Genomic DNA, 16595 nt, shown 5'->3' with positions numbered 1-16595 from the left:
CCATTGGAGGGGTCAGCATGACCATAAATGTTTAACACATTTAAAAAATGTATAAATAATAATTAACTCCCATCTGTTCAGGGCTGATTCTGCACTTACTTTGTTTATTCTGTTGTGGATCCTGCTGAATTCAGATCGATTTGAACTCGAGTCTTCCTCTCCCAACCCCCCCATTGAAACAGAAAGTGTTCTGCACTCAATTGCAGAAGCTCAAAGGGGGGGAGCCAAGTGCAGCAGGAGCCTCTTCCTTTCTTTTCTTAAATGGGGGGGAGGGTTGGAGGGAGGGGGAAACTAAGAGGCAAATCTCTGCTGAGAGAAGTTAGGGCTTCTGGAGCACAGTCACTTTAAGGGAAGCCTTGCAACTGGGAAGTCTTACCTGGCCAATCAGGTAAGACTTCCTTGCTACAGCGTTTGAGGGACCAGGCAGGAGGCAGAGTTATTTCACAAAGAACACAGATCTGCACATTTACTCATGGAGGTTTTTGAATTATTGAGGCTTATATCCACTTCAGGATATCACGGGGGAAAGGTAGGGTCACCACGAATTAAACATGTTGCAGAGGGTAAATTTAAAGCACCCAAAATGCATATTGAATTCAGTGTAGATGGGAAGATTCATTCAAACTGGAAGTGGGTAAAAAGCCCCATGCAGACTACACCCAGGAAACCCTTCTAGGGCCGTCAAGAAACCCCAGAGTTTCATGAAACCCTGGTTGAGAAAGCTTGGGCTAAAGTGCTGGACCAGGGCCTGGGAGACTCAGATTCAAGTCTCCACTGTCATGAAGCTCACTGGGTGACCTCCCTCCCTCCTTCTCAGCATAACCTACTAAACAGAGTTGTTGTGAGGAAAAAATTGAAGAGAAGAGAATGATATATCCTACTCTGAATGCCTCAGGAAAAAGGTAGGAAAGAATTATACTAAATACAGTAAAGAATTTAAAAGATAATTTTCAGTTTTTGTAGCCTGAATATTTGGAAAGGATTCTTGGAAAGGTGAGGCCTACTTTCTTTGCCTGGTGCCTTTATGGCTATTAGATAAGCCATGGAGAGGCTGACTAGTGGGGCAGGAGAGGTCATAAATACCTTTCTTGTTTATTTTTTCTTTAGTTCATTTCTTGTTTCCCTTACCTGTTGAAGCTCAAGATGCTCCAGAGATTTTGACCCAATATGTGGATCCATTTCTGTCTAATTTCTAACCCATTTCCTCCATTGCCTTGATGGACAGGAAATGCAGTATATGCCAGACAGTATGATCTTTGGGGTCATAGAGTGGTTTTTGTATGCCATGTAGCTGTAGCAGGGCATCAAAACCTCAGGATGCTGTTTCAGTGCCTAGCTACTCAGGATTCTGCAATCGTGCCAATGTAGCTGCACTGTGCAAGCAATTTTCAGAACCCAGGAAATATATCCTGCAACTTCGCAAGGCTTAGATTGGTAAATTTTAAGAGATCATGTTTCCTGTGGCGTCTAAATGGAGAGGGACATTGTCTATGCTGGAGAATACCTTGCAATAAAGAGATTAGAGCATAATAATATAAGAACAGTAAAAATGTCCAGTCAGAGAGAATGAGAGTTAAACGAGCAAGAGAGTTAAACGAGCTGATAGAATATCTGGCTAGTGACATGTTTCATAAAAGCACCCATGCTCCCCCTCCCCCCATTTATGTTAGATGAGTTTTGAGGAATAGCTGGGAAGTATTTGCAGGTTTTTTTGGTTTGCTTTTTTTTAAACATTCTTATGGCAAAAAAGAAATGATATGTATGGAAACAGCAAAGAATTTGTTGAACTATCATAACAGTCTTTTCAGTGACTGCACTTTCTTGGATATTCTTTCCTTGATCTATGTCATAATGATTCTGTAATCATCTGTAGTCTAAGTAGAGCATTTCTGTTCTGCACATGTGTAATTAAAAATCCTATCTTAATATGTCCACTGATAGAAGATGGAACTAACATTGTCCAACCAGAACACAGAGGATAGAGCTGTGGTAGACAGCTCAGTGATAACATCAATGTGTAGCAGTAATAAAAAAAAGATTCTTTTTTTGAGTTTATTAGAAAATAGACTGAAAATCCAATTGGCAATATTGTAATGACCCTAAATAAATTGTGTGGATGCATACTGCGTGCCATTTTGGTTGTCCGATCTCAAAAAATGAGTTCATAGATTTCCAAATGGCAATGAGAGTGATCAAGAGCACTGATGTGTGAGAAAAGGCTGAAGCTTTGAAGGCAGTTTAGTTTAGAAAAAATGATATACAGTTGAGCTTGGTAGAGGTTTATAAAATTATTCATGCTGGGAAAACAGTGGGGAAAAATCCATCTCCCTCATAACACAAACATCCAGGTCACACAGTGAAACTGAGTACCAGTAGATTTAGGACAGACTTCAAAATACTTTTTCACAGAAGCAGAATTAATGTATTGAATTTGCTGCCACCTGATGTAAGCTAATAGTTTAGATGGCTTTAAAACTCATTGAAGATATGTATCTCAACAATTATGAGCCATAGCAACACAGAGCCTCTACAGAGGCAGTATATTTCTAAATCCTAGCTGTTGAGGAGACAAACAGCAACTGAAAACTGCTCCATTTAATAAATCACTTCTGGAGAGCTATAAACCACTTCTGAGCGTATTCTGAATTTTCAGGGTCGGTTCAAGGACCTGAGAAAATTCTGAAAGGGGGATACTGTGTGATGAAATTTCTAAATTGTTCCTCTCTGGAGATTCCATGTGGATCTCCAGTATGTCATTGTATCTAGATGGATGCTTGGTATGAATCAGCAGGGGTCTTAATTTGTGTAATTTGTTTTGCCATAAAGATACAGCTGACTAATGATAACTCTGTAGGATTTCAAGGCAAGATACTTTCAGAGGTGGTTTACCATTACTTGCCTCCTCATCACAAATCTAGTATTCCTTTAAGGTCTCCCACCCAAATACTTGCCGCCAACATTACTTAACTTTCTAAGACGGTGGTTCTCAAGCTTTCTAATGCCGTGACCCTTTAATACAGTTATTATTATTATTATTATTATTATTATTATTATTATTATTATTATTATTATTATTATTTCGATTTATTTCCCGCCACTCCCAAATGGCTCGCGGCGGGTTACAATATCTTAAAAAACCCATTAAAACTCCCATTAAAAGACTTTAAAATGTCACAACATGGCAGCACAATAATAAGATCCCCTTCCTACCCCCATTCCTAAAAAAGGGGGGGGGGTGGAGGAGAAGGAGGTCAACGATGTTCAAGAAGCCCGGGGGAGAGCAGTCGATGTACCCCGGCAGCCCCAGCCTCAACCATAGACCTGGCGGAAGAGCTCCGTCTTGCAGGCCCTGCGGAATGTTAAAGGGTCCCGCAGGGCCCGCAGCTCACCCGGGAGCTCATTCCACCAGGTGGGGGCCAGGACCGAAAAGGCCCTGGCCCTGGTCGAGGCTAGGCGTGCTTCCCTAGGGCCGGGAACGACCAGAAGATTCTCACTCGCAGAGCGCAGAGCCCTGCGGGGGGCATAGGGCACTAGGCGGTCCCTCAGGTATGTGGGTCCCAGCCCGCGTAAAGCCTTAAAGGTTAGAACCAGAACCTTGAACCGGATCCGGACAGCAATTGGTAACCAGTGCAGCTGCCTCAGCACAGGCTGGATGTGGGCCCTCCAAGGTGTGCCGGTGAGGACCCTAGCGGCTGCATTTTGTACCAGCTGGAGTTTCCGGATCAGAGACAGGGATAGGCCCGCGTAGAGCGAGTTACAGAAATCTAATCTGGAGGTGACCGTTGCATGGATCACAGTGGCCAGGTGTTCGGGGGACAGGTAGGGCGCTAGTAGCCGGGCTTGGCGAAGATGGAAAAATGCCTGGCCGGCTACTTTCCTGACCTGCGCCTCCATAGTCAGGGAGGCATCAATGGTCACACCCAAGTTTCTGGCCTGGGACGCGATGGTAAGATGCGCCCCTGCCAGGGTGGGTAAATGCGCTTCCTGTTCCCGCCCCCTACTTCCCAGCCACAGGACCTCCGTCTTGGAGGGGTTGAGTTTCAGGCGACTCTGCTCAAACCATTCTGTCACTGCTTCCAAACATCTGGCGAATGGTTCCGGGGGGGAGTCTGGGTGGCCGTCCATGAGGAGATAGAGCTGGGTGTCATCAGCGTACTGATGGCATGTTGTGGTGACCCCAACCATAAAATGATGCAAGTGTTCTTTCGCAGAAATTAACCTGAAACCAACTAATGGCGTGAAGATTCATTGTTCATTATTGTATATACATTGTTTAAAAATTGTATATAAATTGGCGGGCGCCTTCAGGAGGAGTGACAACAGTGATGGCCCCACCCCTGGCCAAGCTGCTCACCCTGCTGCAACCCCTATGAAAGAGTTGTTCAACCCCCAAAGGGGTCCTGACCCCCAGATTGAGAAACACTGTTCTAAGATCTAACAAGACTGAGCTATCCTGGGCTATCCAGGACAGGGCATAGAGGTCTTAAAGTCTTGTAAAAATACTGTAATATATCATCATATATAATCTATCATTATATATCATATCAGTAAACATAAAGCTCAAGTTGACAACGCACTTCCTACCCGATTGGCCCTCCCTGGGGGTGTGCTGCCAATAGGGAGAGAGCACTGTCCCAATGAGCACCAGTCAGTTCAAATTGCACGCAGATAGGGAAGAGCACTATTCCAATGAGGGCCAGTCAGTTCAAATTGCGTGCAGATAGGGAGAAAGCACTCTCCCAATAAGGGCCAATTGTAGGGCTTAACTGCCTCTCTTCCTGATACTTGCCAGGTAGCAGAGATGCTGTCCTCTCTGAAAGGCTCTGCTGATGGTAAATTATCCCATCCTCAGCCTCTTCCTACCTTCCATCTCCCCCAGGTAAGAGAGAGAAGCCAGCTGCTTACTTTGCTGGTCTCAGGTTTCAGCTCTCTGCTGGAAAGAAGCACAGATTAGCTGACACAGGAAGGCAGAGAGAAACAGCCTTTCAAAATCAGAATGCCAAGGGACAGACAGAATAAAATGAATAACTCAGTCCAGGGAGTCAAGGGTTCATTCTGGCAGTCCAAGGGAATCAACAGAAGAAGCAGGTCTACAACCCAGGCCTCTCATCCACAAACTAATATAGGCTGCCAGCAGTCTCTGAGTCCTCACTCTGTGAAGAGTCACAGTTTTCTGTAGGCAGCAACTGCCTTCTTATATGGTGTGGTGCCTTTTAGACCAGAGCTCTCTTCCAGCACATAGCTGGCATTGCTTAATTGGCTCAGGTGAGCCAGATGAACTGTCAATGCAGGGAGCTGGAGCTGGGCAGAGGAATGAGGCTGCTTCCCCCATTCATAATCCTTGTTTCCAAGCCACCACCTTCTTCTCCCTTCCATTCTTCACTCCCAGCTTCTCCCTAAGCTTATGTTACCCCCATATCACATTATTCTCTATTTCCCTTTCCCTATCCCATAAAGCATGGCAACAGTTGACCCATCCATTGTTAAGTATTGCACTGTTAGAACCTGTAAATATCTCTGGGCATTGAGTTGTCTAATTTGTGGTTTAGCCTTGCAAGTTTCACCCACTTGTACATATCAGACTTTGAGTTCAGTGGCACCTTTAAAACCAACAAAGTTTTATTCAGGGTCTGAGCTTTTGTGTGTATGCATTCCTTGAATCAAACTTTTTTGGTCTTAAAGATGTCACTGGGCTTAGACTTTATTCAGACCAACACAGTTACCCACCTGAACCACACTTGTACATAGTTACTAGATTCCCCACAAAGTCAATCAGCAAGGATTACATGTGTCTAACTGAGCCCCAAGCTGCTGTTTTAATATTGTAAAGCTGTTAGATCTAACTCATGCAGCAAGGAAACTTTACTGTCTATGCTAGACTATAATGTAAGGTATATCTATTATTTACGAAGCCAGTTGGATGCAATTTTAAAGGTTTGACAATGGAAGCTAAATATCAAATATTTGTGTTTACAGAAGTTTGCTGGGCGGGCGCTGCCTGCGATCACGGCGCCGCTTCCTCCAGTGATGGCGGCTCTTCCGGCGCCACCAATCACGGCGCCGCCGTCGATCGCGTCGCCGCTGCCGACCGCATCTCAGCTGGGTTTGCGTTGGTGGGCTGCTGGGTCGGGCAACTTGCCAGCAGTCTTTCGGCGGCGGCGGCCTGACGTGGCGAGAGGCGCTTCGCTGGGGCTGGGAATCAGAGAGACCAATCGGCAGGTGATTGTCTGTCATGAGGAAGGGTCCAATCCGGACCCTTCCTCATCCCGGAAACATCCCGCCCCAGAACAGCTTACTCTTTTATTTAGTCCATGGCGCCCATGGCGCCACGGGCGGTGTACAGATAATCACAACATTCTATTCTAAAATACAAGTTTTAAACAAATGCATTTCCTTCATTTGATTGGCCAGACAAATCTCTCTCTCTTTCTCTCTCTCACACACACTTCTTGTCAATTTAAACTGATCAGTTGTCTAGGAATTGATGACCTTTAGTAAGAAAAATCTACTTTGAGGAAAAAGGTTATTGAAGAGCATCTCATGTCACAAGCTTTAAGGGCTCTCACTAGGATTGTTTGATAAGAATTGACCATGGGCACTTTACAGAAGGTGTGATTACTGGGAAAGGAATCGGACTGGCTTTCAAAAAAATTGTCATAGTTAGGATTCCTACTTGTTTGGGTGGGAAAGTAAAAACCAGAGTTCAAAAGGAAATGTCAAAAATGGATAAGAATTATTTGAGTGCATATTTCAAAAACAAAGAACTGCAAAGTCTGAACCATGGACTTTAGGCTGTTGTCTATTGGAGGAGGTTATTTTTATGACCAAGTTAGATATGAATCAATGCATATTTCTGTCATACTCCTATGATGACATTTCACTGTTTACATTCTGCATAAAACAAGTTTTCTGTATTCATTTTAGAAAACTGTAGGCAAAGAATCCAGAGCCATAAATTCAGGGAGGATATTTTCACGAAGACGTCTGCCTGAGACACTGCAAATTGCCTCCAACGTAAGCTGGCTTCCTTCATTTTTACCAGCTTCATTGTTACCTGCATACGGACCTTAATGATTATAATAACATCAAACTAGACACTTTCCTGATTGGATTAATAGTCTTAAAGTACTATTTGCTGTGGTTATAGCTGATAAAATCTGTGTGCATTTAAAAAACACAATGAAATCTTTCATGCATGACAGAGATGGAGAAAATGAAATTCAAAAGAGTGGGCATTGTTCCCCCACCCCCTAGATGTAAATTCACTGTGAATTTGGGTCAAGGAATGTTTCAATTTTCCCCTCAGATTAAAGAATCTGCGCTTTTGGATATAAAATACAACTATATATCTGGATTTTACAATGAAGGAAATTCAGGCAACATTTGAAGAGACATTCCCAGAACTGTTGCATAGTTGTAGCAAATGTTACTGCAGCTGTTGATGTATTTCCCCCTAATTCTAGGTTGTATTTGCACATCATAAAGAAGCAATAAACATTTAACTCTTATTAATTACTGAGACTGGGAATCTGTTAAAACTGATCAAAGATGACTTAATTTTGATGATCATCAATGATATTGGTCTGCCCTAGCTGTCTATACTATCATAGCTTGGTCCAGTTTTAAGACATTTCCCATGTTGCAAACTGCCCAAGTAACTCCCACAAATCAACCTGCATTGAGTTCTTCAGTTTCTAATAGCCTGACACCACAGGCTAAAAATGTACCCAGTCAGATTCTCCAAGAATGTTAACCCCCCCCCCCCCCCCGAGGAGGAGGCTTGTTAGCTTGTTGGTTTTATTATTTTAAACTTAAATGTTTAATATTATAATTTCATTGTATTTATATTCCATGTTTAAAATTATAGTGTATTCTTGCTTCTATTAAAATGTGTTGTGATGCCTCAGAATACAAGTGGAAAATTACCCCTCCTCCCTGCATTTTCTTGGTTATCAGTTCTCCCCTGGGCCGAATATCACCTGAGATCAACTATAGAACAGGGAACTGAGAACGGGAGAGTTAAGGGTAGAGTGGAGGAGAGCATATGTTTACCGCCATCAGTGCTGTTGTAAGTCACTTTAAATTGTAAATTGTGTTTTGGGAAATTGTATGGGTCAGTTTTAATGTGGGTGTTTTTAATGTAAACCACCATGAGCTGGCTGGGCCAAGAGTGGCAATATATGTCAAAGAATAAATAAATAAATAAATTAAAACAGGTAGTTGTGACAAGAATCTTCAGGTCATATTATTCTTACAGCACTGCACTCAATTTTATTTTAATACATCAGAAACCCACTACATACTTTTGATTTTGCACAGTGGATCTGATTTGGGAATAGGGATGGAACCCAGAGGCCTGGGTCATTTTGGGGGGCTGTGGCACAGAAGGAACAGTATAGTTAATGAAAACACAGGCTCCTAGAGAATGAAATACAAAATCTCACTAGTGCAGCAAATAAAACTGCTCTCCCTTGAATCTGGGGATTTTTATCTAAAGTAGGCCAGATATCCCTTTATGTACACCATCTTCTAATGACAAACTAATAGAATCTTCTTCCTGGCCAAATGCAATGCCCTACCCTCAGCAATTGTTTTAGGAAGATAACAGAAAGTGCTCCATTTAGATAGATATTGGCCATGTAAAATAAACAATTTTTAATCTGTCCTGCATGTCCTTTTTGATCCCCTTTCTGGTGAACAAGTGGGAATTTTCTGACCTTTTTAAAGTTTCCTCTTTTTTTGGTGATAATTCCAATACAGAAATAACAGGAAATGTAGCTAAATTTCTGCAAGGTGCCATCATGTGTCAAGACTGTTGTTAAGGACAATGTTTATATACTTCTTAATTGTTGTGGTTTCTTTTTAGTTACTCTTTTGTTTCAATCCATTTGTTCTTATTTTTACCCATTGTAATTCTAAATGTGATATAGTTTTAGATGCTGATAAAGTATTTGGATTTGGAAAGTATAGTCAGTGACCTTTTTATTGATTGGGAATAGGCTTTCCAGGTTGCCTCTGGCTCCAGCTGGGGATGGGGATTTTGGGTTGTCAGATCTAGTTTGGGAAACTCCTAGAGATTTGGTGCCTAAGGAGCACAGGGACCCCTGTGTGGAGTCCATACTCCAAAGCATCCATTTTCTCCTGAGGAACTGATCTCTGCAGTCTGGGGATGAACTGTAATTCCAGGGGACCTCAGGTCCCACAGGGAGGCTGGCATCCCTAATAGGGAAAGAAAGAGTGAGCTTGAGCTGGTGACTCTCTTTGACCCTTACCTATTGTCGTGAGGATAAAAATTGCACTGCTCTGAACTGGAAGAAGGTTGGGATAAAAATGTGAAGCACAGAATTCCCCCACTTCTCTCAAGGACTCTCTCTCACATGTTAAGCTGCCTTATACTGAACCAGACTCTTGGTCCATCAAAGTCAGCACTATCTAAGACTGGCAGCAGCTCTCCAGGGTCTCAGGCAGAGGGCTTTCCCATTAACTACTGTCTGGTCCATTTAGATGAAGATGCCAGGGAGGGAACCTGTGCCTTTCTGCATGCCAAGAAGAGGCTCTTCTAATGATCTACAGTTCCTCCCTCAGGTACACCTAGCCTATGAATGCTAAAATGAAGCCAGGTGTCTTGTTTCTGATGTTTCGGTTTGTGTCTATTTTGTGTGTGTGTGTGTGTGTGTGTGTGTGGCTATGGGGACTCTTGGCAATCGTGCTAGGAGCGCACAGGATGCCACCATGCAGACAGTCCATGGTTTATTTTTAAAATGAACAACATTGTTAAAGTTACGCTTGATGTTTCTCTTATTATTACTTTTTAAAAGAATGTATTGCATTCTAATTTGTTAATGTATGGTGTTAAATCAAAGTGTAGACGTATCCAGCAGAGAAATTCTTTAATGAATTGGGAGCTTTTGAAGATGTAAGGAAAGTGCATAGAAAGACATCAAAGCTGGCGGAATAAAAATAGCTTAAGGAGGAGAACCAGCCTTTTAAGAAAAGACTCGGATCTTGCCGAATGATCCAGGCGTTTGCAGCAAATAAGTGATAACAAATAGCATCAGGAACTTCAAGAAAGTGCAATGGAAATGACTTAACCATGAAAGCACATTAATGCAATGCTTACCACAGATACCATTATGTAATAATAGATACTCAGGAAGTGGCTGGAAATTGGGCAGCGTATGGCTCATATCTAGTTATGTTTGTCAGGAAATAATGCAGTGGAAACATTTATATGTTGGTTCCAATGGGTAGTTAACCTTTAGTTGTGAATAAATTAATTATTTGAATTTTAAAACCCCCAAACATATATAGCTAAGAGATTTGCAGAAGCTGAGACTCACCAATATTTAATTCTAGTTTGCATAAACATTTTCTAAAAGCAAGTCATCATAGTTTTGTTTCCTAACTGTCCTGTACCAACATTTGCCTGTATTGCTTCTCCTCTAGCTAAATAGGGTGGGAGGAAATGGGGGGCAGAATAGTTTCCCCTGTGTTAGCAATGGGTCTAGAATTAGCAAGGTTGTGGAATTAGCAAGGTTTCCAACCACTTTTCATAACTGGTATCTTGCTCCATGTTCTGCATATACTTGCCTGGCTGCCAGCATATAACCCATTATTAGGGTTGCCAGCTCTGGATTGGACAATACCTGGAGATATTGGAGGTGGAGCGTGACAAGTGAGTGGTTTGGAGAGGAGACGGACTTGGATGGGATTTAATGCCATAGAGTACATCTTTCAGAATGGCCATTTTCTCCATGTGAACTGATGTTGCCTGGAGATCAGTTGTAATCCCAGGAAATTGGGATTTGCTGCTGCTAAAACGATGATTTGCTGCTGCTAAAATGATGATTTATCTGCACATTATTTCTAGTGGGGGTAGAGATGGGCATGAACTGGTGGATGAAGCAAAATTCATGCTGAACTTGGGTTGGTTTTTTTTGGGGGGGGGGGTTGTAAAGCTTTACGTATGAAAGCATGTGTGTCCCAAACATTTCATGAACTTGGAAGTTGGTTTGTGGTGGTTTGGAAAACAAATATGTTTCCTAGACAACTCGGCATTAATCAGTCAAGCTCCAAGATAACAGTGTTGGCAAAATTGTCTCCAGCCTTGGAAACATCAATAGGGGACCACCAAAGCTTGATAGACATTTCTGACTGCCAGTTAGGAGAAGAAGAGTTGGTTCTTATATGCCACTTTTCTCTATCCGAAGGAGTCTCAAAGCAGCTTACAATCACCTTCCCTTTCCTCTCCCCATAACAGTCACCCTGTGAGGAGGGTGAGACTGAGAGAGCCCTGATATCACTGCTTGGTCAGAACAGCTTTATCAGTGAGCCCAAGGTCACCCAGCTGGCTGCATGTGGTGGAGCGAGGAATCAAGCCCGGCTTGCCAGATTAGAAGTCCGTGCTCCCAACCACTACACCAAACTGGCTCTTCTTTACAGAACCCCCACTTGGCTCCATGGGAAAACTCTATAAAGCCAAGCTACAGTCTGGCCTTCCTTAGTTGGATTGTGGAGCAAGTTGGAGAGGATCGAAATATAGAGAGATGGAACGAAACTGATCAGCTTTGCTGGGCAGGGGATTGCTTTTTGCTCTGTGTTTGCCACTCAGGCTTTCTGCTCACATTGAGTAAAGGGGCATTACTTCTGGTGTGGGTTCCTCTGAAGAAGGCCCACATATATACACCCATCCCTCCTTTTTGTGATTTTTGGATCTCCTCTTTTTTCAAGTTCTCAACACTGTCGAGTCTGGGTCATCTTGGGGCCCTGAGTCACCTCCATGTCTATTTTCACTTTTCAGTGTACTTTGTTTTGGGGCCCAAGGAAGGATGGGGTTTACTATGCCTAGCTGTCCCCTTGTCCATGGACAGTGAATGGAGCTCAGGAATGGGTTCGGGGAGGAAGGGAGTTGGCCATACCCAGCTATCATCTTTTCCATGGATATTGAACAGGACTCAGGGACATGGCCACCCACAACAATGCAGGTGACTCCTGGACCCAGGGGAAGAGGTGGATTGGCCATGGCCAGCTATCTCCACCATAGATAGTAAATGGGGCCCAGGGATGCAGCCACTTGAAACAGTGTGGGTGACTCCTGGGCCTAGGAAAGGAAGGGGTTGGCCATGGCCAACAATCCCCTTGTCTTCAGGTAGTGAAAGGGGCCCAGGGATGTGGCCAACTGCAACTGTGTAGGTGACTCCTGGGCCCAGGGGGGAGAGAGAAGGGCTGATCATACTCAATAATCAAGTCACATTTGTGGTGGGTAATTGCTGCAAGAGCCTGGATGACTGCTGGGGGGGGGGGTTGTGCTCCTCTGGGTGGCGCAGCTGCTTTTTAGCACCAGGCTGGGAGGGGACATGATGGTGTTCTATGTAAACTGCCCTAAGCTACAAGAGAGGGCAGTATAAAAATGTAAGAAATAAAATAAATAAACTATGTAAAATGAGGCAGCCACAGGGAGTTGGGATATGGAAGGGGAAGATGCTTCACCTCTCCACCCTCTGGATCACTGCTGCCATGCGTGTCTCAGGACAGTGCTGAAAACTCTGGGCCATTCCGCACCGGGATCCATGTAGCAAATTGTTTGCTGAACGAAAAATTGCCATTTTAAATAGTGGAATTCGTCGTTATGCATACCTGCCTTTGTAGTGGCATCCAGTTGCGTTTCTATTGTTTCCCACAGGGTTCCGGTCTCGGCAAAAATCGCTAGAAAGGAAGCGCTATTGCTGAGCTGTGTCCCGCCCCTGGCCGTCAAGCAGCCAATGGGTGGCCGTTATCATGCTCCCAAACAGCCCCTTTCCCTTTAAGAAAGATTAAAAAACACCCCCCCCCATTGCAACGAATATGTGTTGATTCGTTGCAACGGAGAGACCCATCCAGCTAGCAGGTGATGTTTGAGCTGCCATTTCATCGTTGCCACGCTCCCCCCCCGAGTGAAAAAAAAAATCCCCCCCCCACGGGCGCGATTTTCGGCCGAAAACAGTGTGAAAAATAAAGTGAAAATAAACCAGCAAACGGGCCTCTGCGATGCTTGTGCTTGGTGACTTTAAACAGAGGGACTGCAGCCGGGGAAGCCTCACTGGGTAAACGGAGGCTTGCCGGTGCGTTGATCTCCGCTCGCTCGGAGAAAAAAAAATGGCAATCGCTTTGCCGGAAGATCAGAGGAGAGAGCCAGGGGGAGGGACTTTGCAGAAACCGCAACAATGGTAACGCACATAACTTTCCCGCTAGTGTTGCAGATTGGTTGCAGGAGTGTAGCGCTTTCCGGAGGGTGAATCCACTTTTTGGGATTTCCCTGAAAGCGCTACAATGAAGCGCTTTTTGCGGATCGGTTTCAGGAGTGTTGCAGATTGTCAACGACGTTGTGGATAACGGCAAAACTGTAGCGATTTCAATTAGTAACCATTGTGCTATTTTGGACGAATGTGGAACGGCCCTCTTTTTCCTCTGTGGAAAGCCCCAGGAACTGATCAGTGGAATGAGGCTTTTAGTTCCGTGGTGATGCCCTGCTAGAGCTGGCCTCCATTAGCTTAGCAAGGTTGGTTTGGTGTCTGTGGACTGGAAGCCTGTGACATGGGGGTTGGTGGTCTTAGAGGATTCTTTCCCCCCACATATTGAACTACCTTTGTACCTACTTTCAACCTTTGCTCACAGTAGGGTTAATTCAGGAGGGATGGATAAAAGTGAGAAACTGTTTATTTTTTTGGGGGGGGATTGGTAATATTTCTATTCTACTGTAAACTGCACTGTGTCCCATGAAATATGGTGGTTAATAAATAAAATGAGAGATTATAGAGGAGCAAGTGGCAGGATGAGATTCCCTGTGCATTTTGTGTGTAGCTTGCACAGGGTCCATTCTATACAGTCCTGAAGTTGTGCCTGATATTTCCCCAAAAGCACTTTCCTTGGCCACCTTCTTTGGGGAGCAGTAACTTGGACCCCAAGTCCACTCCATACATAACTTGGATAGCACATAGGGGAGGTACTCTAAGAGTCTGATGTCTTTAGTTTGTACAAGGTCCATTCTATGAACTCTGAAAGCTGTGCCTGACATTTCACCAGAAGCACTTCCCTGGGAGCACATTATTTGAAGGGCTATAACTCAGATACCCCCCCTATAAGTCCAATCTATACCAGACATGATGGGATGGTAGAAGAAAATCAAACAGAGATCACCTGCAAGTTTGGAGTTTCTAGTACACTGGGGGAGGGAAAGGTCTGCTTAATTAACCGGTTTAATTTGTATGAGGCCATTTTAGTTCAATTTTGTTTGTGGTTCAGTTCATGGTTTGGCTATGAACGACAAACTGAACCAAACAACATTTTCTTGGTTCATGCCCATTCCTATGCATGCATACAGAATGCAGCTTTCCCCTTTGTAGTTTTCAGTTCTAACAAGCATGTCCTTAAAACTGGATGTTGCATTATTATGTAGCTGCCCAAAATTTTATTTAGGTTATCAGCAGAGGACCTATTAAGACACGAATTGGAGATCACCGATCCAGAATTAAGACATGGACATTTAGACTCTCCTCTTGTTCCTCACTTCACAGAGGCAGGACATACAGTAGATGAACTGAAGTTCTTCATTATCTATGTATTTCAACCTTAACATGATATCCATTACAATGTTACCAAACTACTCTTACAGCATCTTTAATTCATCATCTTGGAACTTTGGTTCCCCAAGGACTTAATGCAGAGATTGATTTAAGTTGTTTTTTGTAAATGGTATGTTATTGTGATGTCTGCTTCTTAGTTATAAATATCTTTTTTTGCAATATTGGAGACCTGTTGAAGAAGATCTAAAACCTTTGAAAATAGTCCTGTATCTTGACAGTGGTCAAAGATGATCTAATGACAATTGGTCTGACAATTTGATTGCAGTCAAAAGATCAGGTAATTGGCATCAACTGTTTACATTTACTCTATACAGCTGGGAACTATTAGCAAAGATGTATTTTACTATGGTGGCTTGTGGGTCCATATAATGCAACTGACTGGAACCATGCAATGCAGGTTACTATACCTCTTGGAAGCTACAATTTTTGTCTGTGCTGTTAAGCATTTGGAAGATATTAAATGCATGGGGAGTTGTTCTTTTAGATGTTATATTGACTCTGTATTTTCTGTATTTTTCATATTTCATATCTTTTCAGATGAAATATGCTATGACAAAGTTAAGGCGAAACAAGATATTCAATATCAGAACCTTGTCGCATTTTGGAATAAAAAGGAAGACAACTTTTATATGCACCTTTGAAATTTTTGGGGGGTTGGTTTCGCCAGCTATGCCACAGCGGTTTTTCATTCACTGATGTTGAAACCATTTCCTGTGGCTACCTATAATTATTTGCTTATGCTGGAATTTTGTACACATGGTTTTTCTGTTTTATAATGTTTTGCAATGGCCTAAGATAAGAGCAATAAAATTGATTGATAGATTGAACAAAACTTTGGAACTCTCTCCCCAGGGAGATTCACCAGTCCCCTTCAGCTGCTGTGTTCCACCAGCTGGTAAAGACCTTTTTGTTTATGGGCTGTGTGGCCATGAAATGGTAGTTTTAGTTCCTGATATTTTACCAGTAGCTGGGGCTGGCATTTTCATAGGCAGGGAACAGCAAGATGGGAATATCTGTGCAAAGGTGTTTTGTTTTTTTGTTTCATTTGGCATTCACTCAATGACCACCCTTCCCAACCAATGTTTTATGTTTTGTATGCATTTTTTACTATTTCATATGTATTTTGACTCTTCTAAAAATATGTTTAAATAAGGTTTATTAGGGAGGGGCATTATTTTGATTGTTTTATAAAGTGCTTTATCATGTATGTTTTAAATTGTTAGTAACCTTGGTGGCCTATGCAAATAAATAAGTAAAACAATATTATTTACTAGCCATGCAATACAGTAAAATTGGTTTTTCAGAGGCATGCTCTTACACAGCCAGTTTAAAAGAACGCTACTGGTTTCCTATCAGCTTTTGGGTACAAGTCAAAGTTCTGGCTATCATCTTTAAACCAGTAAGTTTTCTGGAATCAGGGTACTCAAAGGGCTATTTATGTCAATATGATCCTTTCCAACAATGTTGAGCCAGTTTGGTGTAGTGGTTAGGAGTGCGGACTTCTAATCTGGTATGCCGGGTTCAATTCTGCACTCCCCCACATGCAACCAGCTGGGTGACCTTGGGCTCGCCACAGCACTGATAAAACTGTTCTGACCAGGCAGTGATATCAGCGCTCTCTCAGCCTCACCCACCCCACAGATTGTCTGTTGTGGGGAGAGGAAAGGGAAGGCAAATGTAAGCTGCTTTGAGACTCCTTCGGGTAGGGAAAAGCAGCATATAAGAACCAACTCTTCTTCTTCTTGAAGAATATGTATTGAGTACTCCAATTTCTGCAGGCAAGGGAGTGGAAACTGAAGACAAGATCTGTAGTGGCACCCCAATTGCAGAATACCCTCCCCCCACTGCTATAAACCCAGCACTGTGCCTTCTGAATATGGTTCCATGTTCCATGCTGTTCACTTAGGTTTCCAGTTGTATGTGTGTTATGGTGTGTGTGTAATTTTGTTTTGGATTTGGGGCTCCTTTAACATC

The 16595-nt window shown here is 43.1% G+C and overlaps 1 protein-coding gene across 2 annotated transcripts in view; it reads left to right on the top strand.

Moving 5' to 3' along the window:
- The first annotated feature begins 9495 nt into the window (after positions 1–9495).
- Positions 9496–16595, top strand: part of MDM1 (Mdm1 nuclear protein) — a 46668-nt gene continuing 39568 nt past the window's right edge. For both annotated transcript variants that reach the window (XM_077338752.1, XM_077338750.1), the window contains exon 1: positions 9496–9585. In XM_077338752.1, the coding sequence (XP_077194867.1) occupies positions 9505–9585 (81 nt within the window). In that variant the 5' untranslated portion in view covers positions 9496–9504. The remainder of the gene's footprint in view (positions 9586–16595) is intronic.

This window comes from Paroedura picta, chromosome 5, assembly GCF_049243985.1.
Source record: "Paroedura picta isolate Pp20150507F chromosome 5, Ppicta_v3.0, whole genome shotgun sequence".
Taxonomy (NCBI): Eukaryota; Metazoa; Chordata; class Lepidosauria; order Squamata; family Gekkonidae; genus Paroedura; species Paroedura picta.
This window is presented reverse-complemented; position numbering and strand designations above follow the sequence as displayed.